The 25,042-nt window shown below is 44.1% G+C and overlaps 1 protein-coding gene across 1 annotated transcript in view; it reads right to left on the minus strand.

Moving 5' to 3' along the window:
- Positions 1–408: 408 nt before the first annotated feature.
- phf19 (PHD finger protein 19) overlaps positions 409–25,042 on the minus strand; it is a 44,687-nt gene continuing 20,053 nt past the window's right edge. Inside the window, exons 6-15 of the mRNA XM_073050245.1 lie at positions 24,474–24,622; positions 20,701–20,796; positions 18,987–19,055; positions 16,933–17,056; positions 15,478–15,545; positions 10,640–10,813; positions 6,565–6,667; positions 3,500–3,585; positions 1,429–1,530; positions 409–1,221 (exon numbers count right to left, since the gene is read on the minus strand). Of these exons, the coding sequence (XP_072906346.1) occupies positions 891–1,221; positions 1,429–1,530; positions 3,500–3,585; positions 6,565–6,667; positions 10,640–10,813; positions 15,478–15,545; positions 16,933–17,056; positions 18,987–19,055; positions 20,701–20,796; positions 24,474–24,622 (1,302 nt within the window). The 3' untranslated portion in view covers positions 409–890. The remainder of the gene's footprint in view (positions 1,222–1,428; positions 1,531–3,499; positions 3,586–6,564; positions 6,668–10,639; positions 10,814–15,477; positions 15,546–16,932; positions 17,057–18,986; positions 19,056–20,700; positions 20,797–24,473; positions 24,623–25,042) is intronic.

The following is a 25,042-nucleotide window of genomic DNA, read 5'->3' on the forward strand; positions in this document are numbered from 1 at the left end:
CTTCAAAAGCTAGGTGTACTTTGATCAGTCACAACTGGCTATATAACAAGCTGGTGTGACTCTATATCTAAAGCAGAGCTGTGTATGGAAATAGATTACATAAAAAAAGCGCTAAATGTGCAGCAGATACAGTGGAGCCCACAAGGTCAACCTTGAGGCCTAGTCCCACCTTCTCAGTACGTATCATCCATTTCCAATCACTGCTATCTCAGACTTGGTGCTTTTTTTTAAAAAAAGAAAATCTGCAAAAATCACAATCCACCTACATTCACGGCAATCACACCTCCACCCTAATCTCTTAGTAAAGCTTCTGGTCTTCCTTCCCGAAAGCACAAATCCACTCTTCCCCCCTCCCCCCCCCCCCCCCCACTCCATCCTTAAATCGTGGAGCCGCAAGACAGCCACGGTGATCCACGTCAGCAACGCAATCCGGGAGAGAAACAGGAACCCATGAGACGGGTGTCAAGGTAGACCACATCGGATGGCGAGTTCACTTTGTCGAAGAGGTTAGATCTCCACATCAACTCCACGTTCGATGTTACTCAGTGGATGAAGGCAAGTCACTCGCTCGGCTGGTCAAAGCCAGTCCAGTACTCATTCAGGGCAAACGCACATACGGATTGCACCAAAAATGCTCCTCAGTGGGTATTAACTTAACTCTAGCTACAACCAGCAGCAAAAAAAAAAGACTTCTGTACCAATTTTTAAAAATGCATTAGTACAGTAATTGCTGAGGAGATCTCAAATCTTCAATGAAATGACTCTTTCTGGTAAATAAGATGGCTCCGTGGTGGCCAGTTTTCACCTTGTACCAGGTACAGGAGAGTGTCCAGCCCTGGCTCGGAATCTCGGTGGCCCTCTGGCTACCGGATGGAGTTGCCGGTTATGCCTCAGTATGGAGTGGCACCTTCCCATTGGACGAGGTACTGCACGTTCCCATCCAGGGTCACCCTGCGGGCAAGGACCTGGAACTTCTCACCACAAGCCAGTCTGCCGGCTGCGCCAAAGTAACTTGTGATGGAGGATTTAAGGTTGGACAGTGAGGTTTCATCATCACTCATACTATCAAAGGTGTGGGTGTTAAGGTAGTTGTTATCCTTCGATTGTTCCGCCCGGCCCATTCCATTAGCTGTACGTGTGTAGATGGTTTCCTTACGACTGTTTTTGGTGTTTAGCGAATATTCCACGGGTGCCTTTCTTTTCCGACTCCCCAAGGTCCTTCTGCAGGCAAGAAAACAAAGTACAGGCAGTCAGGATAATGCGGTGCACAGTCTCCCAGATTCCACTGTAATCTCCCAACACACAGAAAGAATCATTACTGCCTGCCCAAGGTAGGCTAGGACAAATCTTTCTCCAGTCGTGGACAAAACTAACCAACATTTGCAAACTGATCTGAAAACATTCGCAGAAGAACGCTTTTGCTCTTACCGTGAGTCCCCAGAAACACTTGTTGAGGCAGATCCAGAAGTACTTGCTGCGTCCGTCGAATCGAGGTCCGAGTTAAAGGTTCCCTCAGAGCGATCACTGAAACTGATGAAGAAAGGGAGGAACTAAAATCTCTGGAATGATGGGAGCAAGTAATCATGGCGCCAGTGGTTTCTCAAGGGTCAGCGGTGGAGAAGTGGTTGGGCTACAACTCCAGCCTCACTAGAACCATGATCAATACCTGGGCATCATTGGCAAAGCCAGCACAAGGCATAGGAGCAGAATTAGGCCATTCAGCCCATCGAGTCTGCTCCACCATTCCATGATGTCTGATCCTGGATCCGATTCAACTCCATACACCTGCCTTCTCGCCATACCTAATTCCCATCCTAATTAAACCAAGTGGCTTTGAGGGACAACACAAGACCTGGCTTCACATACAGGCCAGAGCAGGGAGATGGCAGATTTGGACTCAAAGAATGGAAATGGTTCTCTGGTTGAAGCCAACCAAGATTCCCATCTAAGCTAGTATCATTGGCCCATATCGCTGTAAATATTTTCCATCCATGTACCTTTCACAGTATCTTTTAACTGTTAATGTACATGCCTCAAACACTTCCTCTGGCACCTCATTCTGTATACAGACCAACTTTTAGGTGAAAAGGTTGCCCCTCAGATTCTTACTAAATCTCTTCCCTCTCACCTCCAGTAACCTATGACTAGAGGTCATAGGTTAAGGGTGAAAGGAGAATTATTTAAGGGGAACTTCTTCATTTAGGACGTGGTGTGAGTGTGAAATTAGTTGCCATTGGAAGTGGTGGAGGGAGGCTCGAGCGAAGTTTGAGGTGGTAAGTTTGGATAAATACAAGGACATGAGGGGTATGGAGAACAAAGGTTTAGGTGATGGGACTACACGGAATAACAGTCTGGCATGGCCTTGATGGGCCAAAGGGTCTGTTGCTGTTCTGTAGTGCTCTACGACACTGAGGTTGGGTGAGACTAGAACTAGAGGTCATAGGTTAAGGGTGAAAGGGGAAATATTTAAGGAGAACTTGAGGGTGAACTTCTCATTCAGTGGTGCAAGTGTGAAATGAGCTGCCAGTGTAAGTGGTGGATGCAGATTCGATTGCAACATTTAGAGAAGTTCCGACAGGTACATGGCTATCGTCCAGGTGACGGGACCAGGCAGAATATCAGTTCAACACAGACTAACTGAGCCAAAGGACGGATTTCTCTGCTGGAATGCTCTATCACTCTATAATTTTGAGCTCCTCTATCAATTGGCTCAGGGAAGCACTGGTAAAAGTCCAGAGCAGCCAGTCCCAGGAGACATAGAACCATAGAACATTACAGCACAGAAACAGGCCTTTTGGCCCTTCTTGGCTGTGCTGAACCATTTTCCTGCCTAGTCCCACTGACCTGCACCTAGACCATATCCCTCCATACACCTCTCATCCATGTACTTGTCCAAGTTTTTCTTAAATGAAGCTAATCTTTTTTCTCTTTTTCCTTCACAAGTGCTAGCTATTTAAAGTTAGACTATTATTGTTACCTCTGATCAAGGATGAACTTTCAACAATGCAGGCTTATAAAGGGAAATTAGAGAATTACAAACAGCTTGAAAGGATGCAAAATATAGAAATCTCCCCCAGCACAATTCCCAGTCTGTGTCGATCGTTGACCCAAATGACACATTTCACTGTATGGCTTGATGTACAAGTGACAAAAGAACCATAGAACATTACAGCACAGAAACAGGCCTTTTGGCCCTTCTTGGCTGTGCCGAACCATTTTTTCTGCCTAGTCCCACTGACCTGCACCTAGACCATAACCCTCCATGCCCCTCTCATCCATGTACCTGTCCAAGTTTTTCTTAAATGTTAAAAGTGAGCTCGCATTCACCTCTTCATCTGGCAGCTCATTCCACACTCCCACCACTCTCTGCGTGAAGAAGCCCCCCCCCTAAAGTTCCCTTTAAACTTTTCCCCCTTCACTCTTAACCCATGTCCTCTGGTTTATGTGGCCCTTCTTGTGTCCTTACTACAGGCCTGCTACCCCTTGCGAAGTCACTCACCTTCTCAAACTCTGAATGTCATCCACTGTAAAGTCAAATATGTTTGCCAAATGGTAGCTTGTGCTCTCAGCTGTAGAGAAGTCACTCTGTAGTTGGAAAAGAGAAATTAATGTGTTTATTTTCAAATCATTATCGACTTCTGAAGCACATCACCGAAGTGAAATACCAGCTTGCTTCAAATGTGTAGTGACGGTCACTTTCGTCAACAACATCCTCTTCGCGGTTAGTGCTACCAGATTCAGGTTTGATTCCCTCCACCATCTATAAGAAGTTTGTACGTTCTGCCCGCGACCGTGCGTGTTTCCTCTGGGTACTCTGATTTCCTCCCACATTCCAAAGATACACAAGTTAGGGTCAGTAAGCTGTGGGCATGCTCTGTTATCGCTGGAAGCATGGTAACATTTGCGGGCTGCCCCCAGCACATCTCGGACCGTGTTGGCTGTCAATGCAAAACAACGCATTTCCCTGTACTAACTCAGCAGGCCAAACACAAACGGAAGAAAATCTGCAGATGCTGCAAATCTAAGAAACACACACAAAATGCTGGATTTTTAAAAAAGAGTACAGTTGATGTTTCGGAACGAGACCCTTCAGCAGGACTGGAGCATTTTGTGTGTGTTGCTTGGATTTCCAGCATCTGCAGATTTTCTCTCGGTTGCATTTCACCGTAGGTATGTTTGTGACAGATAAAGTTAATCTTTTAAAGATCTTTATCACACAAAGTACGATCAGTGGCTTCCAGAGGAATTTCTTTTGCTCTGTTAAGACTTTGGCAGGGGGTGAAATTTCCCATCTTCGAGGAGTGTTGTACAACATTTATAGGCCTCTTCACCAAGCACTCTTGGTGAATGTCTTGATCTAAGGACTATCCCTTGGGCTCTGAAATACCCACTTCATATTTCAACAACTGAACCAGAATGTAGAGAATAGGAACCACCCATTTGCCCTGACCACCCAGGTTAGTATTTATGCTCCACAGGTCTCTTCCCAGCCCAGAAGAGGTCTGAATTTCTTTGCCTTCATTATGAGCTCAAACACCGTTACAAGTTGTACATAAATGTGCCTTAATCACAGCCAAGCAACACAATAAATCTGACAAAATGCTGGAGGAGTTCAGCAGGTCAGGCAGCATCTATGGAAATGAAGAAACAGTCGACATGTTCTCGGTTGACAGCTTATTCCTCTCCATCGATGCTGTCTCACCTGCTGAGTTCCCCCAGCATTTTGTGTGTGTTGCTCTGGATTTCTGACATCTACAGAATCTTTTGTGTTTACAAAAAATGTCACCCAAGGTCAAGTGGGGAATGAGATCGGGGCAGATCTATTGAGCCTACTCCATTTAACATGACATTGCAAAAGGCCATTCAACTGCAACAGACCACCCTAGATATTATACTGTTGTGAGTGTATGTGTTATTATATGTGCTATATGTACTTTCTGCTGTGTGTGACTATTGGTATTGTGTCTTGTACCTTGGTCCTGGAGGAACACTATTTAATTTGGCGGTATTCATGTGCATGCTTGAATGACAATTAATCTTGAACTTGATCTTTAACCAAGGACCCATAGAGTGGATGAGAAAAGGCTCGTGTCTACAGGAACTGACAAAGAAGAACTTTCCCCTGGCCTTGGGTCAGATTAAGGGGTTGGCCGTTCAGGACAGAGATGAGAAGGAATTTCTTTGTCCAGATGGTGGTGAACTTTTGGATTCTCCACTGAAGTTAGATGTGGAGGCTCAGTTGCTTAATGTGTTCAATACAGAGACAGCTGTTAAATAAAATGGGAGATGGTGTTTAAGGCAGCGGTTCCCATCCTGGGGTCCACACAACCCTTGCTTGGTCCACGGCATAAAAAAGGTTGGGAACTCCTGGTTTAAGGGGTCTGTGCAGGGAAAAAGTTATCAACCATAATCTAAAAGAACAGGGTACGAGGACTGAAAGTCTACTACTGTTCCTGTTTAATTTCTTACGAAGCAGAGTAAAGGCCCTTCCCAATGGTCTGTCTCCAGGTAATTCAGGCGTAGGGTTGGAAATCAAAACAACGTATAAAACAAATTCCAAAATGACCCTAATCTTGCAGCTGCTTCCTCTAAAGAATGCCCTCGGTTTACTAACTCACCAGTAATGGTGTCAAGTTCGTTCCTCAATCAAAAACACTCATAACTTTGGAAACTTAAATTAAATCTCACAGGAACACAAGAACTAGGATCAGGAGTCGGCCATCTGGCCCGTCGAGCCTGCTCCACCATTCTATAAGATCATGGCTGATCTGGCCATGGGCTCAGCTCCACCTACCTGCCTTTTCCCCATAACCCGCAATTCCCCTGTAATGCGGAAAAAAAATCCAACTGTGTCTTAAGTATATTTAATGGTGTGGCTTCTACTGCTTCCCTGGGCAAAGATTTCCTCTCTGTCATAAACCAGATCCTTCTCATTTCCATCCTAAATCTATTCCCCTGAATCTTGAGGCTACATACCCAAGTTCTAGTCTTGTTTACTAGTGAAAATATCCCCTCCAGCTTCTGTGTTCCCACTTTCCTCACCTTGCAAGTCCATCACTTTGTATGTAACTCTGGGAAATGCCCCCTGCATCAGCCCTGGGATTGATCTTGGCCCTTACAAGGGCAAGGGTTTGCTACCAGGCCACTCCTGACGTTCACGGTTCAGGAGGAGGCCAGTTTCAAGATTCAGATTTGTTTATCACGTGTGCATTGAAACACAGTGAAACGTGTTCGCTTGCCTGAACAACCAGCTCAGCCCAAGGGTGTACTGGGGGCAGCCCGCAAGTGTCGCTGCATACTCTGGTGTCAAAATTACATGCCCACTGTGCTCAGCAGAACCTGAGCATTATTCTCCACAGATGCGGCCTGACCTGCTGAATGTTTCCAGCATTTCTGTTCTAATTTCAAATGTCTAGTTTTTTTGAAAAAAAATTGACAGTGGTGGTGGATTCTGGACACAAATTCACACTAGGGGAGTGATCTTCAGTTTCAGACTAGAGTAACGTTATTCCGTTTGTTAGAACATGGCGCAGTGATTTCCCAGAATCGCATTGTGTGACTAACCTTTGGAACGGCATCCTGCAGAAACCAGCTCGATTTCCTGTTCTTTCTCCCCCATTTCAGCGGAAGCTGCCGCCTGCGAGGTGGTGGGACTTCTGGCAGGGGGCTGCAACACAACAAGGACAACTGAGTACTCAACACAGGCAACAGAAACGGAAAATGCAAGGGATGCTCAGCAGATCAGTCAGCATCAGCAGAGGGAGAAACAGAGTTTACGGTTCAGGACAACCCCTTGACAAAACCAGAAGAGTGAGAAAGTAAACATGATTTAAGTGGGAAAGAAGACTTGGCCGTATCTTAGGAGGTTCACAAAAATGATTCCAGGATTAAACAACTTGTCATAGGAAGTGAGTTTGATGGCTTTGGCCCTGTATTCACTGGAATTCAGAGGAATGAGGGGTGACCTAATTGAAACCTATCGAATGGTGAAAGGTCTTGATAGAGTGGATGTGGAGAGGATGTTTCCAATGGTGGGAGAGTAGGACCAGAGGATACAGCCTCAGAATAGAGGGGCGTCCTTTTAGAATGACGATGAGGAGGAATTTCTTTAGACAGAGGGTGGTGAATCTGTGGAATTCTTTGCCACAGGCAGCCGTGGAAGCCAAGTCTGTATGTATACTTAAGGCAGAGGTTGATAGATCCTTGATTTGTCAAAACATGAACGGATACAGAGAAAAGGCAGGAGATTGGGGCTGAGAGGAAAAATGGATCAGTCATGATGAAATGGCGGAGCAGTCTCCATGGGCCAAATGACCAAATTTGGCTCCTATATCTTATGGTCTTAACAAAATAAAGAAGGCAAATGGAAAAAAATTGAGAGTAACTAAGGCAGGACAGATAGTCAGGAAACCCCATCATAGAGAGGAAGACGGCTTCTCCAAGGAGAGTATTCCCAGAAGAGAAATGACGGCAAGTTGAAAACAGCAACAAAAAAAAAGAGAAAACAATAACAAACACTGGAATTGTGGTATTAAAACCCTCGACCATCAGGCTCTTGAACCAGGGAGGATAACTTCCCTCCACCATACTTGCACCAGTGTGAAATGTTCCCACAACCTATGAATTCACTTTCAAGGACTCTTCATCTCATGCTCTTGATATTAATTGCTTGCCTGCTTGCTTGCTTATTTATTTATTATTTCTCTTAATATTCGCACAGCCTGATGTCTTTTGCACACAGGTTGAATAAAAATGGTCTTTCATTGATTCTGTTCTGGTTATTATTCAGTTTAGATTTATTGAGTGTGCCCGCAAGAAAATGTATCTCAGGGTTGTACATGGTAACAAGCATGTACTTTGATGATAAATTTACTCTGAACTTTGAAATCTCTTAATATCAGTTTCATAATCAAATTGACTGCAGCAAAGAATTATGCCCGTCTTGCTAGATGCTGATAATTCTGTCTGCTGTATTTCAGACGTTGCACGCAGTTAGTGTTTAGAGTCACAAAAACAGGCCCATCAGCCCATCCAATCTGTGCCAAACTCTCTACTGCAAACACATTATTTTGTGGCCAGTGTAGCTGTGTTTGTCAGTGACCTCGATAACCCGTCAGAGGCACTGGAGCTCCCCCTTTTTTTAAATTCATTTTTGTGTCAGGCATTCAGTCCAATGGGATTCGTTGTGCCCCTCAAATATTAGTTAAAATCTGTGCTTTTACTATTCTGGTTTCTTGTCTTTAAAACCCCTTCAATGTGATTAGCTTTCAGGCTGCTCAGGCTGAGCGCCAATCAAAATAAAGAGAGTTTACAGCGAACGAGAACAGAAAAACCACAAATTTCAACTAATATTTTAAACATCTGACATAGTACAAAGTAGCCATCGGGACATGCATGCTCTGAGGTATAATACAGGAGCTTTAAAAATCCAGAATAATTATTATTTTAAACCCCTTATATTTTTATTGTAGGGAATTACAATTCACAAATGTGAAGCAACACACAAAATGCTGGAGGAATTCTGCAGGTTTGGCAGCATCTATGGAAGGAAATAAACACTTGACTTTTTTAGGTCAAGTCTAGATCTGAAACTTTGACTGTTCATTCACTTTACTTTATTGTCACCAAACAATTGATACTAGAGCGTACGATCATCACAGCGATATTTGATTCTGCGCTTCGCGCTCCCTGAAGTACAAATCAAAGTAAATATAATAAAAATTTAAATTATAAATCATAATTAGAAAATAGAAAAGGGAAAGTAAGGTAGTGCAAGTCAGGTCCGGATATTTGGAAGGTACGGCCCAGATCCGGGTCAGGATCCGTTCAGCAGTCTTATCACAGTTGGAAAGAAGCTGTTCCCAAATCTGGCTGTACGAATCTTCAAGCTCCTGAACCTTCTCCCAGAGGGAAGAGGGACAAAAAGTGTGTTGGTTGGGTGGGTCGTGTCCTCGATTATCCTGGCAGCACTGCTCTGACAGCGTGCGGTGTAAAGTGAGTCCAAGGATGGAAGATTGGTCTGTGTGATGTGCTGGGCTGTATTCACGATCTTCTGCAGCTTCTTCCGGTCTTGGACAGGACAACTTCCATACCAGGTTGTGATGCACCCTAGAAGAATGCTTTCTATGGTGCATCTATAAAAATTAGTGAGGGTTTTAGGGGACAGGCCAAATTTCTTCAGCTTTCTCAGGAAGTAAAGGCGCTGGTGGGCCTTCTTGGCAGTGGACTCTGCTTGGTTAGACCAAGTCAGGTCATTTGTGATATTCACCCTGAGGAACTTAAAGCTCTTGACCTGTTCCACCTGCGCACCACCGATGTAGATGGGGTTGTGCGGTCCGCTACTCCTTCTGAAGTCAACAACCAATTCCTTCGTCTTGCTGACGTTGAGGGATAGGTTATTGTCTTCGCACCATGCCACCAGGTTCTTAATTTCCTCTCTGTACTCAGACTCATCATTACCCAAGATACAGCCTACAATTGTGGTGTGATCAGCAAACTTATATATTGAGTTCGATGAAAACTTGGCTACACAATCATGGGTGTACAGTGAGTACAGCAGGGGAATGAGTACACAGCCTTGTGGGGTACCGGTGCTCAGAGTGATTGTAGAGGAGAGCTTGTCCCCTATTTTTACAGCCTGGGTCCTGTCTGTGAGGAAGTTGAAGATCCAGCTGCAGATCTGAGTGCTAAGACCCAGGTTCCAGAGCTTAGGAATCAGTTTATTTGGAATGATGGTATTAAAGGCAGAGCTGTAGTCAATGAAAAGGAGCCTTACATAAACGTCTTTATTCTCCAGGTGTTCTAAGGTGTTCCCACTACAGACGCTGCCTGACCCACAGAGTTCCTCCAGCTCCTTTGTGTGTTGTTCCAGATCCAGCCTTGTGTCTCACATATATAGTACTGTTTTTTTTAATGAGCCAAAGTGCTTCCCACATCAATAAATCTAAATGAAGTAACTTTAACTTCCCAAAAATCCTAATTTGTCCAAGAAACATTCCAAAGTATTTTGCAGGAGGGCCAGCAATCAGGCATAAATAGTATTGTCCATAATTTAGGACCTCCATCACCCCACCCAGGACATGTCCTCTTCTCATTGCTACCAACAACGAGGAGTCACAGGAGCCTGAAGATACACTCAATGTTTTAGGAATAGCTTCTTCACCTTTTCACTATTTTTTCTTTAGTTTTTAAATTATTATATATTGTAATTTACTGCTGCTGCAAAACAAATTTCACAAAATATGCCAGTGATATTAAACTGAATTCTGATTATGGCAATTATTAAAATATAATTGTTAGTAATTCTATACCATTAAGGTGGCAATAGTTTAGCAATTCTTAAATCTTGTTAGTTCTCTGAATCTTATACTTGCAAAGGATGCAAAACAGCTTGATGTTTGCAACAGCCGGACGTAACTTTGAGATTTCCAGTCACCTGTACACAAACTCAGAATACGGATCAGAATCAGGTTTATTATCACCGGCATGCGACGTGAAATGTGTTCTCGGAACTGAAACTGTTCTCAGCGTTAGTATGATTTACAATAAAGAATTTTAGTTTCACCATCATTGCAGCTGTGAAAATTCAGCCTCATTTTTTCCACTGACAAAGACGGAGTATAATACACACTGTACATACCCATACTTGGGTGCAAACACTAAATTTTTTCCTCTCCTCTTGATCTCATTCGAAGCATGATCTGTCAGCTGGCCAACGTTATCAGGCAAAATAACATTCGGAGGAACTGGTGGTACTCGGGTACGGAGACGGAAAATACATTTTTTCTTTTTAATTTCTTTACCACAGATAAATCTGTAACAGACAAGAATATAAAAGGCTATTTTTTAAAATCAGCATTTCATTCCCTTTGGTTTGGGTTCAAGCTCCCAACACAAATAACATTACATTTTTTTTCGGAAAATGCTCGCATATTTGCATCATTCAAGAACTCGCTATAAATTACCCTTAACATGGTGAAAACCATGCAAGGTTTACCCCACAAGCTTCAGACAAAAATGTACCTCAAGCCACATGTGGAGATAGTCAGGCAATTAATCTGAAGCTGAGTGAAGAGGTGAGGTAACAAGGAGGATCGAACAGGAAATGGAACTTGTGAGCTTTGGGTTGGAGGTCTCGACTGTCAATGGTGAGGTGATTTGGGAGGTGGGGGGAGAGGAAGAAGGACCAAGAGGGCAGAATGAGAGGGGAAAATTGACTTGGAGAGAAGGTAGTTACAGAGCTAAGCAGCAGAGAGGACAATGGAGGGATTGAAAACTAGGTTTCAGTCGGGCTTCTCACATGGAGGGAACTCATGAAGTTCTCTGCAACTGAGTAGAATGGATGCCAAATACTGGACAGCAAGATTGGACTGAACACACTACAGACAGAAGTCCAATCCCAACACAGAAAAAAAGGTTTCCCACTTAAGGTGTTCGTCTTCCTCCTCCAGTTTCCACAAAAGCCATGAACCCCAATCTAGGAGCAAGGACCTACAGCCATGCCTTAGTATTCACAGGGGCAGCCCTCCCATCATTTTGGGGAAGTACACCTTCCTGGTCTAGCAGGTCCAATCAGCCATATCTGGGATGGCAGGCAGCAGGTCAAGCTACTCAAAATCCAGCACTGACAAGCGTCCTCTGATGAGGACAAAGGCAACTTCATGAACTGCAAGCCATATCAATACGGCAATCTCTATTTCTGTCACAACTATTAACTGCAAAAATGACCTCTAGCCACCCATGAGTGGAGATGGGTGATGAGCATCGTCTTCCCAGTGACAAGCTTTCTCGTTTATTATTTGGGTACAGCTGAAATAGGTCCTTCCACCCAGCAACCCCTAATTTAACCCTAGCCTATTCACAGGACTCTTTGCAATGACCAACTAACCTACCAACTGGTGTGTCTTTGGACTGTGGGAGGAAACCAGAGCACCTGAAGGAAACCCACAGTCATGGGGAGAACGTACAAACTCCTTAGGAATTGAACCTGGGTCGCTGGCACTGTAAAGTGTGCTAACCACTACGCTACTGTGTTGCCCAAAGCCCTTTTGGCATTGCTGCTCCCAGAGAAGGGAAGGGTGTGTTAGCAATCGGATTATCTACCGGACAGCAAATGAATGCCAGCTTTGGTAGAAATGTCCTCAGCTTGGACAAAAGATCAGAACAGGTGACGGTTAGTAGCAGTGAGTCTGGCTGGCACTTGTAAAAGAATTTTCTCATTTTAATATTACTCTTAATGGCCATTTTATTAGGTACTTCTTGTACCTAATCTGTGGTCCTCTGCTGCCCATCCACTTCAAGGTTCGACAAGTTGTGCATTCAAAGATGCTCTTCTGCACACTACTGTTGTAACATGGTTATTTGAGTTACTGTAGCCTTCCTGTCAGCTTGAATCAGTCTGGTCAACCTCCTCTGACCCTCGTCATTAACAAGACATTTTCACTTACAGAACTGCCACGCACTGAATGTTTTTGTTTTTTTTGCATCATTCTGTGTGCGTGGAACCCTCAGGAGATACTCAAACCACCCCATCTGGCACCAACAATGATTCCACGATTAATGTCAACTTAGATCACATTTCTTCCCCTTTCTGATGTTTGGTCTGTACAACAACTGAATCTCCTGACCATGTCTGCATGCTTTTATGCATTGAGTTGCTGCCACATGATTGGCTGATTAGATGTTTACATTAATGAGCAGGTGTACCTAATAAAGTGGCCACTGAGTGTAAGCTTCAATGTCTGAGGAAAACTACTTTTATCCTTTTAAACTCACTTCCTCATCAGTCTCTGAGTTAACATGTAGATAAAACTCCCAACGATGGTCAGAATCTGAAATTCTTTACTCTTGTGTAAACTTATTACAGCAGAATATTGATCAGCGGAGTACTACAGTAATCCCTTCATCAAATGTTCCATTGATTAGCTGATAACCAATGAGGAATGTTATCTGTATTGACCTTTTTAATTAAAAATAATGATGAAGGAAAATAGTATGAACAGACTTGGGTAGAATTCACACCCTCCACATTGAAGAGATAGTGGGAAGAATGCTTCCTTCAGTGGACAGATACACCTTTCTCAATAGTGCATTTAACTCCGGACTGACTTAAACCAAACATTAACCCAACAGCACTCCAGACGGACATCTCCAATTTACACAACACCCACCCTCATTAGCTTCCCCCAGAAGATGCTGCAAATTTAATCAAATTGGAGGTGCAACGCTTCAAAATCCTACAGCATTACAGGAAGGATATTGACATGGATAGCAGAATGGCTGACAGGCACAGTGGGAATAAAAGGGGCCTTTTCTGGTTGGCTACTGGTGACTAGTGGTGTTCCTCAGGGGTTGATATTGGGACCACTACTTTTCACATTGTTTGTCAATGATTTAGATAATGGAATTGATGGCTTTGTGGCAAACTTTGCAGATGATATGAAGATAGGTAGAGGGGTAGGTAGTGCTGAGAAAACAATGTGATTGCCGCAGGACTTAAGACAAATTGGAAGAATGGGCAAAAAAGTGGCAGATGGAATACAGTGCTGGGAAATGTATGACAATGCATTTTGGTAAAAGGAACAATAGTGTGGACTATTATCTAAATGGACAGAAGGCTCAAACATCAGAGGTGCGGAGGGACTTAGGAGTCCTCGTGCAAGACTCCCAGAAGGTTAATTTACAGGTTGAGTCTGTGGTAAAGGCAGCAAATGCAACATTGGCATTTATTTCAAGGGGAATAGAATATAAAAGCAAGGAGATATTAATGAAGCTTTATAAGACACTAGTCAGACTGCACTTGGCATACTGTCAACAGTTTTGCACCCCGTATTTCAGACAGGATGTGTTATCATTGGAGAGAGTCCAGGGGAGGTTCACGTGGATGATTCCAGGAATGAAGGGGTTAACATATGAGGAGCATTTGGCAGCTTTGGGCCTGTACTCAAGGGAATCTAGAAGAATGTTGGGGGGGGGAGGGGGGGGAATCTCACTGAAACCTAACGAATGTTGAAAAGACTAGATAGGGTGGGTGGGGAGAGGATGTTTCCTGTGGTGGGTGTATCCAGAACTAGAGGGCACAGCTGCAAAATTGAGGCTTTAGAAAAGAAGTAAGGAGGCGTTTTTGTGGCCAGAAGGTAGTAAATCTGTGGAATGCTCTGCCACAAACTGTGGTGGAGCCAAGTCTGTGGGTATATTTAAGGCAGAAGTTGATTATTTCCTGATTGGTCAGGGCGTCAAAGGATATGGTGAGAAGGCAGGTGTATGGGGTTGCATGGAATCTGGGATCAGCCATGATGGAATGGTGGAGCAGACTCAATGGGCAGAATGGCCTAATTCTGGTCTTATACACTTACTTCATCTGCTGAGCCTCCCAACATGATGGCATGATCATCACTTTTTCTAACTTCTGGTAATTTCTCCTCCTCCTCCTCCTTTCTTTTCTCCATTTTGCATTCTGTCTATCCTCCTGCCCATTCTCCTCACCTGCCTATCATCTCCTTCTGGTGCCCGTCCTCCTTCCCTTTCTCCCATGGTCCACTCTCCTCTCCTTCTCCACTTATCCCCTCTTCCATCCACCACCCTCTCACCTGCCACTTTGTACTCGGCTTCCCCTCCCCCAACCTCCTTGTTCTGGCTTCTTCACCCTTCCTTTCCAGTCCTGACGAAGGGTCTCAGCCCAAAGTGTCAACTGTTCATTCCTCTCCATAGAAGCTGCCTGACCTGCGGAGTTCCTCCAGCATTCTGTGTGCGTTGCTCTGTATTTCCAGCACCCGCAGTACCTTAGACACGTGCGATTCTGCAGGTCAGAAATCTAGAGATCGAGAGTAACACACACATGAAATGTCGGAGAACTCAGCAGATCAGGCAGCATCTATTGAGAAGAATAAAGAGTCGACGATCGGGCCGAGACCCTTCAACAGGACCGCCAGGATTCTGATGAAGGACCTCAGCTCAAAAATGACCGCTCTTTAGTCCTACCTGCAGAATCTTTTACATTTGTGATTTGTAGGTCTAATCTAGAGTGGTCGCCCATAACACATCTGACAGCAGAAGACATAGCAGCCATTGTATCATTGGGAGGCTGCTCCTTCAAGTACAGGTTGGTGGGACCTTCTTCCTGGGAGAATTCTTGCTGTAATAGTGATATTGAATATTCAGTCTCCTAACACTGATGGATGTGAAGAGGAGGGTTTTTGATTTGCGGGTGAACGCATAGGACTGGATTTTTTTAATCCATCTTGGAGGTTCGCAGGCAGGCTTGCACTTTGAGAAACTCCGAAATGCATGTATTGTAGATAGAGAAATCACGAATGATGGCAGCTGTGAACACTAAAGCCCAAGATGAAAAGCTGTGATTTAATAGACTATGCACCTGGGCGTTGTTTATATCAGGAAGCATCTTGTGTAACTGAAATCATGATACACAGATGTGCCTTCTATTGTACTCACTTGTAAAACAACAAGATAAAGTCTCACCGGCTTTTATAGCTGTTTAACGCATCAAGGAGATGTTGCTTTCGTTCAAGCATCGCAGTTTCAGTCAGCTAGAGAGAAATAGAACCAATTATTCAATCCAGAAGATTGCAACATTTCAATAGCAATATGTCCTCTGCCTCTGATCTGAAATGTGTCCTGCAGTTCTTTAAACTCCTGCAAATACCACAAGACTATAAAACCATAAGGCATAGGAGCAGAATACGGCTGTTCAGCCCTTCAAGTCTGTTCCACCATTCCATCATGGCTTCTCAACCCCATTCTCCAGCCTTTTCCCAGTCACCTTTGACACCCTTACTAATCAAGAACCTATCAACCTCCGCTTTAAATATACCCAGTGACTTGGCCTCGACAGGTGTGTCTGTGGAAATGAATTTCACAGATTCACCATCCTCTGGCTAAAGAGATTCCACCTCATCTCTGATCTTAATGGACATCCCTCTATTCTAAGGCAATGCCCTTTGGTCCCAGGCTCTCTTATCTTCATGTTCACTCTGTCTAGGCTTTTCAATGTTTACAAAATATAAGTCAATAATGGTTTTGACCTGCATTTGGTAACATTATTAACTAGAGCTCTCAACATTTGAAAGCAGCAGTCAGGCTGCTAAAACCATTAAAATACACACACACCCCACCACCACTGTTTATCATTTCCTGTCAGTCGCTTTATGTACAGACACCCCCGTGCCTAGCGTCACTTTATATACAGATTTGGTACAATCAGTCTGTGTATATAAGCTAACCTTATGTATTTATATTTAACAGTTTTATTGTGTTCTTTATGCTTATTGTGCTTATGCTGCCTCAGATCTGGAGTAACAATCATTTTGCTCTCGTTTACACTCGTCTACTGAGGAATAACAGTAAACAAGTTTGAATCTCGAACATTGCCCCACTCACTCAAGAGAAGTGAACGCCCTGTTGCCAACCGCAGGTTGAGTTTGTGAACCGGAAGTAAAATGGGAAAATTTGGTGCAAGTACGGACTATTAATCTAATTATAGCTGGGACTTTAATTGACAAGTCTTTAAAAAACCGCCCATATAGCATAAAATTCAGTTCTAGGTGCTGACATTTAATTTGATTACAGCTGGGGTTTTGAGAAGGCCCCTCAGAAAAATGTCCGTGGAGTTTGAAATACTTTAATCTCTCCCCAGTGGTCGTTCCTGTTACATTTGGGATCACTGTTGTCACCTTTTCCAGTGCCTCTGCACAACTCTCTTTCTTTTTGTATTTGCAGTTAGTTGTGGGGGTTTTTTTGCACACTGGTTGTTTGTCTGTCCTGCTCAGTGTGGTCTTTTATTGGTTCTTCTGTGTTTCTCATATTTGCTGTGATTGCCCTGCTAGAAAATGAATCTCAGAGTTGAAGATGGTGACATACATGTACTTCGATAATAAATTTACTCTGAACTAAACAGTTATGGAGTACCACGCCTACCTTTCCAAGTTGGAGGCTTGACCAGTTTTGATTAATAAATATTAATATTTCTTCTTCAAAGTCAAAATATTTCTTTTTGCCACGGACTCCTAAATTGTATAAGACAAGGTGCACGACATCTACCCTAGAAGCAAAAGAACGGGATGTTAATTGAAGCCTCAAAGAGCTGCCTCACCATTCTATCATGGCTGATATATTTTCCCTCTCAAACCAATTCTCCTGCCTGCTCCCATAATCTTTGATGCCGTACTAATCAAGAACCTATGAGCCTCTGCTTTAACTACACCCAGTGATTGGCCTCCACAGCTGTCCATGGCAATGAATTCCACAGATTCACCTGCCTCTGGCTAAAGAAATTCATCCTCATCTCTGTTCTAAATTGGACATCCTTCTATTCTGAGGCTGTGGCTTCTGGCCCTGAATTCACCCACAATTGGAAACACCCTCTCCACCTCCACTCTGTCCAGGCCTTACAATATTTCATAGGTTTCAATTAGATCCCCGCTCATTTTCCCAAATTCCAGTGACTACAGGCTCAGAGCTATCAAATGCTTCTCATTGATTAACCCTTTCATTCTCATAAACCTCCTCTAGACCCTCTCCAATGCCTGCACATCCTTCCTTAAATAAGGGGCCCAAAACCGCTCACAATACTCCAGTGCAGTCTGACCAAAGCCTTATAAAGTCTCAGTGTTACATCTTAGCTTTTATATTCTGGTGTTTTCAAAGTGAATGCTAACATTGCATCGCCTTCCTTACTACCGACTCAACGTGCAAGTCAACCTTTCGAGAGTTTTGCACGAGGACTGCCAGGTCTGTTTGCACCCCCCGATTTTGGAATTCACTCCCCATTTAGAAAATAGTCTACGTATTTATTCCTAGCAAAGTGCACGACCATACAGTTCCCTACACTATAATATTCATGTAAAATTTATGGATGTTGTTACCCTACTGTGAGCTGGAATGTTGAAATGACGTTTAGGGCAGCAATGAAGGTCCTCCCTCTCCATCTGTACAAAAGGATTCTTCATTGCTGCTTCTGTAACAATTTTGTTTTACCAGTCAGGGTTGTTAGCCCTGAGCTGAACTTCCGAACCTGGAGGACCAGTGGACCACTTTTAGTCTGACCTCTACCCTTTGACCCAATTGGCATGGTGACCCTACCAAGGGCCAAAGCATAAAGCCCTGATTCCAGCCAACAGCTCTCAGGATCATTGATGCAAGGAAGCCTCCAAGCCCAACAACGAAGTTGTGCTCCTCTTGGAGGTAGGGGTGACTTATAAAAAGTATATACAATGATTAACTTCTACAAAAGGCCATAGATAAAGTGAAAGGTCACAATCTCCCTCTCTGGGTAAGAGAGTCTAAAGCTAGAGGGCATTGATATTCAGTGATGGGGGCAAGGTTTTGAAAGGACCCAGGGAAAAAGATTTACATACAGAGGGTGACAACTATACGGAGTGAGCTGCCAGAGAAACTGTAGAGGTGCAATTACAACGCTTGAATGACATTTAGACAGATACATGGTTAAATTTTTTAACAATGTTCATAGGGGTATGGGCCAATCATAGGCAAAAGGGACTAGTTAAAGATTAGCTTTATTTGTCACATGTACCATCAGAACAGAGAGCGCAATGCATTGCTTGCATCAACAACCAACACAGTCCGAAGATCGTGCTGGGGGCAGCTCGCGAACGTCGCCGTGCTTATGGCACTAACAGAGCATGCCCACAACTCACTAACCCTAAGCATACACCTTCGCGGACTGTGGGAGGCAACTGGAGCGCCCAGAGGAAAGCCATGCGGTCACAGGGAGAATGTACAAACTCACAGACAGTGACGGGACTTGAACCCTGGTCAATGCTCAGTGGTGCTGTGAAGCAATTGGGCTAGGAGCCATACGACTGCAGCTCAGGGTAGACAGAGACAAGTTGACCCAAAGGGCCTCTTTCCTTGCTCTATAACTTAATATATTAGCTGTAAAGTTATGTGGGACAATTATACATTTCAATGATATTAAAGTTCATTTTTAAAACTTTGTTTGAATATCTTACCATCTGAGGGGCAGGCGCTTGATATATTCAGGTCCTTTATTGCACACGGAACACACAAACAAATAAAATCTAAAACAAAGACAAAACAGAATATTTGTGTTATTACTTGTGCTGGTTAATGGGAAATTATGGCTGAAGGAAATCCTAGAGCCGAGTTCGCTGACCAACTCGCAGAATGTAAACAACACAAATGTTATTTTGCGAAGACTGGCCTGTAAGTTCAAAGGATTTAACAGGATTGGGAGAATTTCAGGAAGAATGAACCCCATGAAGCTGAGTACGACAGATTCCTCTATCAACCCTCATACCAGTCATAAATCTGTCCCACAGCACATGCACACAAATACAGACATACCATAAAACCCGTCTGTACTGCATTGGTTCAAAAGTTTCATCCCAGCTTTGGGGCCTTCAGTTTTAAGAGTGCACTTTGGTATTTAAGAGAGTTAGCTTTACCCCTATCAGACTTAGGTCAAACATAAAAACAAAACTTAACAAAAGTTTTCAGATTGTAATTACTGATGTGTTGTGTTCTGCTTCAGGATTTCACTCCACACTTCTTCAGCAGAGGATGAAGTACATTGTTTATTACCTTGGAGATTAGAACAAGTAATCAAATATTGGTAATATCGGGACCAGAGTTCAATGCTGACCTCCTGTGTTATCCACAGTACTGTGCGAAAGTCTTAGGCACAGATATATAGCCAGGACTTTTGCCCAAGACTTCTGCACAGTACTGTAGTTGTCAATGTGGAGCGGAGAGTGAGTTTGTAAACCTGGCAGGAGCAAAGGGTGTTGGGAATGGCAAGGGTGGAGCTCCACGGGAGGAGTGTGGGTCAGGTGGCAGAGAAGGAGTGCCAAGGGTGGGGGTGGCGCAGGTGCAAGACACGCCCATCCCTGACATACCAAGCAAGGTCATTTGATTCCAAACAATTGGTTCATCATTACAGAATGTCTTCGGTGCTTCCCACTCCCCCGTCTCCCAACCACGATTCCCCTCTCCTCACCCTCTTCCCGCTCTCAGTCCACAAATGAGACCCATATCAGAATCAGATTTATCACCGCTCACGTGTGTTGTGAAATTTGTCTTTGTTCACAGTAGCAGTACAGTGCAATACATAAAATTACTATAGTACTATGCAAAATTCTTAGGCACCCTGGCTCTATGTATGTGCCTAAGACTTTTGCACAGTACTGTATGTAGAGTTTGCTTGCTCTCCCAGTAAATCTGTTTTCTTCCCCCAGGTTTACTCCACAGCCTAAAACATGCTGGAGTCACAAGAGACAGCAGATGCTAGAACCTGGAGTAACGCACAAGATGCTGGAGGAACTCAGTGAGTTAGGCAGCATCTGTGGAGGGAAATGGACGGGTTGTCGCACTTCGTGGACAAGAGTGAGGTCAAAGAGGAGGGCAGCCAAAATCACAGAGGGGGAGGTTGAGACGTCGACTGTCTGTTCCCCTCCACAGATGCTGCCTGACCCTCCAGCATCCTCTGTGTTGCTCCAGATTCCACCATTTGCATTCCCCTGCGCCTCCATCTTGCTACTCCTCTGCGAGGTCTCTGTAGGTGCGCCCAGGCTCCACACAGACAGCACCGGAGGTCAGGATTGAACTCGAGGTACTAGAGTTCTGCTAATAGCCTGCAGTCGGTGAAGGAACAACATTGCTTCCACTCCCCTCCCCAGATAATTTACTCCATGAAAGCGATCAGACCTGTCTCCGAACATCATGGACTCACTCAGGCACTGAGTGCAGGCTTCGTGGAACCACTGCTTACACCTGCAGCACTGGAGCATCTTCAGGTACCACCTGGGGTTAGAAAATTTAAAAAAAATCATTGTCACCTCATTCACATACAGGGTATTCCAACCTACCCTGGCCCATACTTGTTGTGAGCTATCTCCAGCTACAAGTCTTTCAGACTGTATTCAAGGCTGCTGGGGTAGAAACATCACTCCTGTAATTCTCCCATGTGCTGAAGATCTAATTACAATGTGATTTTCTGAGCTGTAGTAACCACGCTAAAGGAATTCCCTTGAATCTACGCACAGTGTCCCCTTTGCCAGATGCACCTGTACACCTGCTCATTGATGCAGGTATCTCATCAGTCGATCATGTGGCAGCAACTCAGTGCATAAAAGCATGCAGACATGGTCAAGCACGACCAAACTTCAGAATGGGGAAGGAATGTGATCTAAGTGACTCTGACTGTGGAATGATTGTTGGTGCCAGATGGGGTGGTTTGAGTATCTGAGAAACCGTTGATCTCCCGGGATTTTCAAGCACAAGTCGCTTGAGCTTACAGAGGATGGCGCGAAAAACATCTTTAAAAAATCCAGTGAGTGGCAGTTCTGCGGGTGAACGCACTTTGTTAATGAGAGAGGTTAAAGGAGAATGGCCATACTGGTAGAAGCTGACAGGAAGGTGACAGTAACTCAAAGAACCACGCGTTACAACACTGGTGTGCAGAAGAGCGTCTCTGAACACAGAACATGTCAGAGCCTGAAGCGGATGGGCTACAACAGCAGAAGACCACAGACATAATGCAGTGGCCACTTTATTAGGTACAGGAGTGGCCACTAAGTACATTTCCACTGCTATTTCTTACACTTCGAACATCCATTGCACCCAAATCCAGGAAGTTACAGCTTGCAGCTAATGGACCATGACCAAGATCGGAGGTGCTATCAGATTCCGATTCACGGTACATCATTTGCATTAACAATCAACACAACCCAAGGATGTGCTGGGGGCAGCTGGTGTTCTGGTGCCCACTTAGCATGCCCACGATGTTCGGCAAAACAACACAAGCAGCAGCAACAAGAACAAAATATATCAAAAGCAAAACAAGCGCCTCTCCCATCCTACCACGCACCCACGCACAGAGACAGACCCCTCCGGGCCACCAGTCCTTTGGCCTCAGACCTGCAGCCATTGGACCTCCCACTTCCAATCCCTGGCCCAGACGTCAGGCCTCCAATGATCACGGGACTTTGAACTCAAGCCTTGACCCTGGCAGGGTCTTTGCGTCACCAGGTACTTAGTGAAAATCACTCTTCTTTGTAGTCTTCCCTCTCTAAGCCACAGCCAAAATCACGGCAGCTCCTCTGACACACGGTAGGGACTGAATCTCCCTGTGCGCCTCAGCTGCCTCCTGCCCATTCGAGTGAGTGTATCCCGTCATCAATGGGAGACAGAAGCAGGCATAATGGCTGATGCTGTAGCAACGTACAGTACTGTTCCCCTCTCCCCTTCCCACAACAGAGACCTATGTCAGAATCAGGTTTATCGTCACTCACACGTCATGAAATTTGTTTTTTTTTGCATCAGCAGTACAGTGTAATACACAAAATTACTACGGTACTGTGCAAACATCTTTGGAACCCTACCTATACACACGTGCCTAAAGCTTTTGCATAGTGCTGCACTTACTGGATCAGGGTGGTCTGGAGATTTGTTACTGTAGAGAAACAGCAATTACAGCACGGAAACAGGCCATCTCGGCCCTTCTAGTCCGTGCTGAACGCTTACACTCTCCTAGTCCCACCGACCTGCACTCAGCCCATAACCCTCCATTCCTTTCCTGTCCATATACCTATCCAATTTTACTTTAAATGACAATACCAAACCTGACTCTACCACTTCTGCTGGAAGCTTGTTCCACACAGCTACCACTCTCTGAGTAAAGAAATTCCCCCTCGTGTTACCCTTAAAATTTGGCCCCCTAACTCTCAACTCATGTCCTTTTGTTTGAATCTCCCCTACTGTCAATGGAAAAAGCCTATCCACGTCAACTCTATCTATTCCCCTCATCATTTTAAATACCTCTATCAAGTCCCCCCTCTACCTTCTACGCTCCAAAGAATAAAGACCTAACTTGTTCAACCTTTCCCTGTAACTTAGGTGCTGAAACCCAGGTAACATTCTAGTAAATCTCCTCTGTACTCTCTCTATTTTGTTGACATCTTTCCTATAATTCGGTGACCAGAACTGTACACAATACTCCAAATTTGGCCTCACCAATGCCTTGTACAATTTTAACATTACATCCCAACTCCTATACTCAATGCTCTGATTTATGAAGGCCAGCATAGCAAAAGTTTTCTTCACCACCCTATCCCAATGAGATTCCACCTTCAGGGAACTATGCACCACTATTCCTAGATCACTCTGTTCTACTGCATTCCTTAATGCCCTACCATTTACCATGTACGTCCTACCAAAATGTAGCACCTCACACTTATCAGCATTAAACTCCATCTGCCATCTTTCAGCCCACTCTTCTAACTGGCCTAAATCTCTCTGCAAGCTTTGAAAACCTACTTCATTATCCACAACACCACCTATCTTAGTATCATCTGCATACTTATTAATCCAATTTACCACCCCATCATCCAGATCATTAATGAATCATTGATAACTAGATGACAGCACATTTAACAACATCCCCTTCCAGCTAATCATTTACTTTATGGGGAGTGTTCAGGGTGTTGCAAATCAGTGCACAGGCATAGCAAATGATGTAATTCCCCACGTGATAAGCTCTGATCTAACCTCGTCAAGATGTCCATAAGTCAATTGGCAAATAATTAATACTCTAAACTTACCGTCACAATACTGTAATGAATAGTAGCAGAAGTACCTGATAAAAGCAAATTATTCATCAAAGTCAAGAGAGAGGAAACGAGTTCTGCTGTTCATAGGAATGGACGTATGTACAAACTCTGGACTTGTTAAATTTAATAGCATTCATGTTCGTTTGTATGAGTTTCCACAATAACATTATAACAGTACAGCAAAGTACAGGCCTTTCAGCCCAGAATGTTATGCCGACCTTTTAACTTACTCCAAGACCAATCTTCCCTCCCACAACGCACTCAATTTTAATTCCATATATTTGCCCAAGAGTCTCTTAAATGTCCCTATGTATCCGCCTCTATCACCAACCCTGGCAGCACGTTCCAAACGTTCCCTCATCTAATCTTCCCTTGACATCCCCCTTATAACTTCCTCCAATCACCTTAAAATTATGCCCTCTCTTTTCATCTATTTTCATCCTGTGAAAAAGGGCTAGTTGTACATTCTATCTATACCTCTAATCATCAGATATCCATAACTTATCATCAGATATCCACAACTCATCATCAGATATCCACAACTCATCATCAGATAACCACAACTCATCATCAGATATCCACAACTCATCATCAGATATCCACAACTCATCATCAGATATCCACAACTCATCATCAGATAACCACAACTCATCATCAGATAACCACAACTTAGACAGTTGTGACCCAGTGGTGGGCTGTATTGGTTAGCTTGGAGATGATGTTAAAGGATGTCTAGAGAGTCTACCTGTACAATATCACCCGAGATTCTCCTCAATAGCCAACAAAGGAAGAATGAGTCACACCAGTGAGAAAAATCAAGAGCTATACAGAGGCAGGAGAATTAATAGAAAAATGTATTGCAAATCTTACTCTCCAGGTCCCCCGCAGTAACAGTAACACTGCTGTAGATTAGTTCTGTGCAGAGAATCCCAGTGAAGTTCGTTCATGTTGTAGGGCAAAACCTGTTTGACACTCTGCAAGGCTTTAGCGAGTGGTCCCTTTTTCAAAGCACCTCCTTTCTGTTAAAAAGACACAGTAGAACAAATCCAGTGATAAGACACGAGTATCACACTTAACCAGGGGTTTCCAACCTGGGGTCCATGGACCCTTTGCTTAATGGCAATGGTTCACGGTGTAACAAAGGTTGAGAGCCCCTGCTCTACACTAATAATCACTAAGCCTGTACTGAGAGAGTTACACACTTGTACTACGATCAGGACTCATTATGGCGCTTAGCATTCTCACCCGTCACCCCACAGTAGCTCTTACATCTCAAAGCCTGTGCTTAGGGCAGCATATGGTAGTCTAGCGGTTAGGGTGACACTATTACAGCATCAGTGACCTGGGTTCAATTCCCGCCGCTGCCTGGAAGGAGTTTGTACGTTCTCCCCTTGACTGTGTGGGTCTTTTCCAAGAGCTCCAGTTTCCTCCCACGTTCC

The sequence above is a fragment of the Hemitrygon akajei genome, chromosome 7 (genome assembly GCF_048418815.1).
Source record: "Hemitrygon akajei chromosome 7, sHemAka1.3, whole genome shotgun sequence".
Lineage (NCBI taxonomy): Eukaryota > Metazoa > Chordata > Chondrichthyes > Myliobatiformes > Dasyatidae > Hemitrygon > Hemitrygon akajei.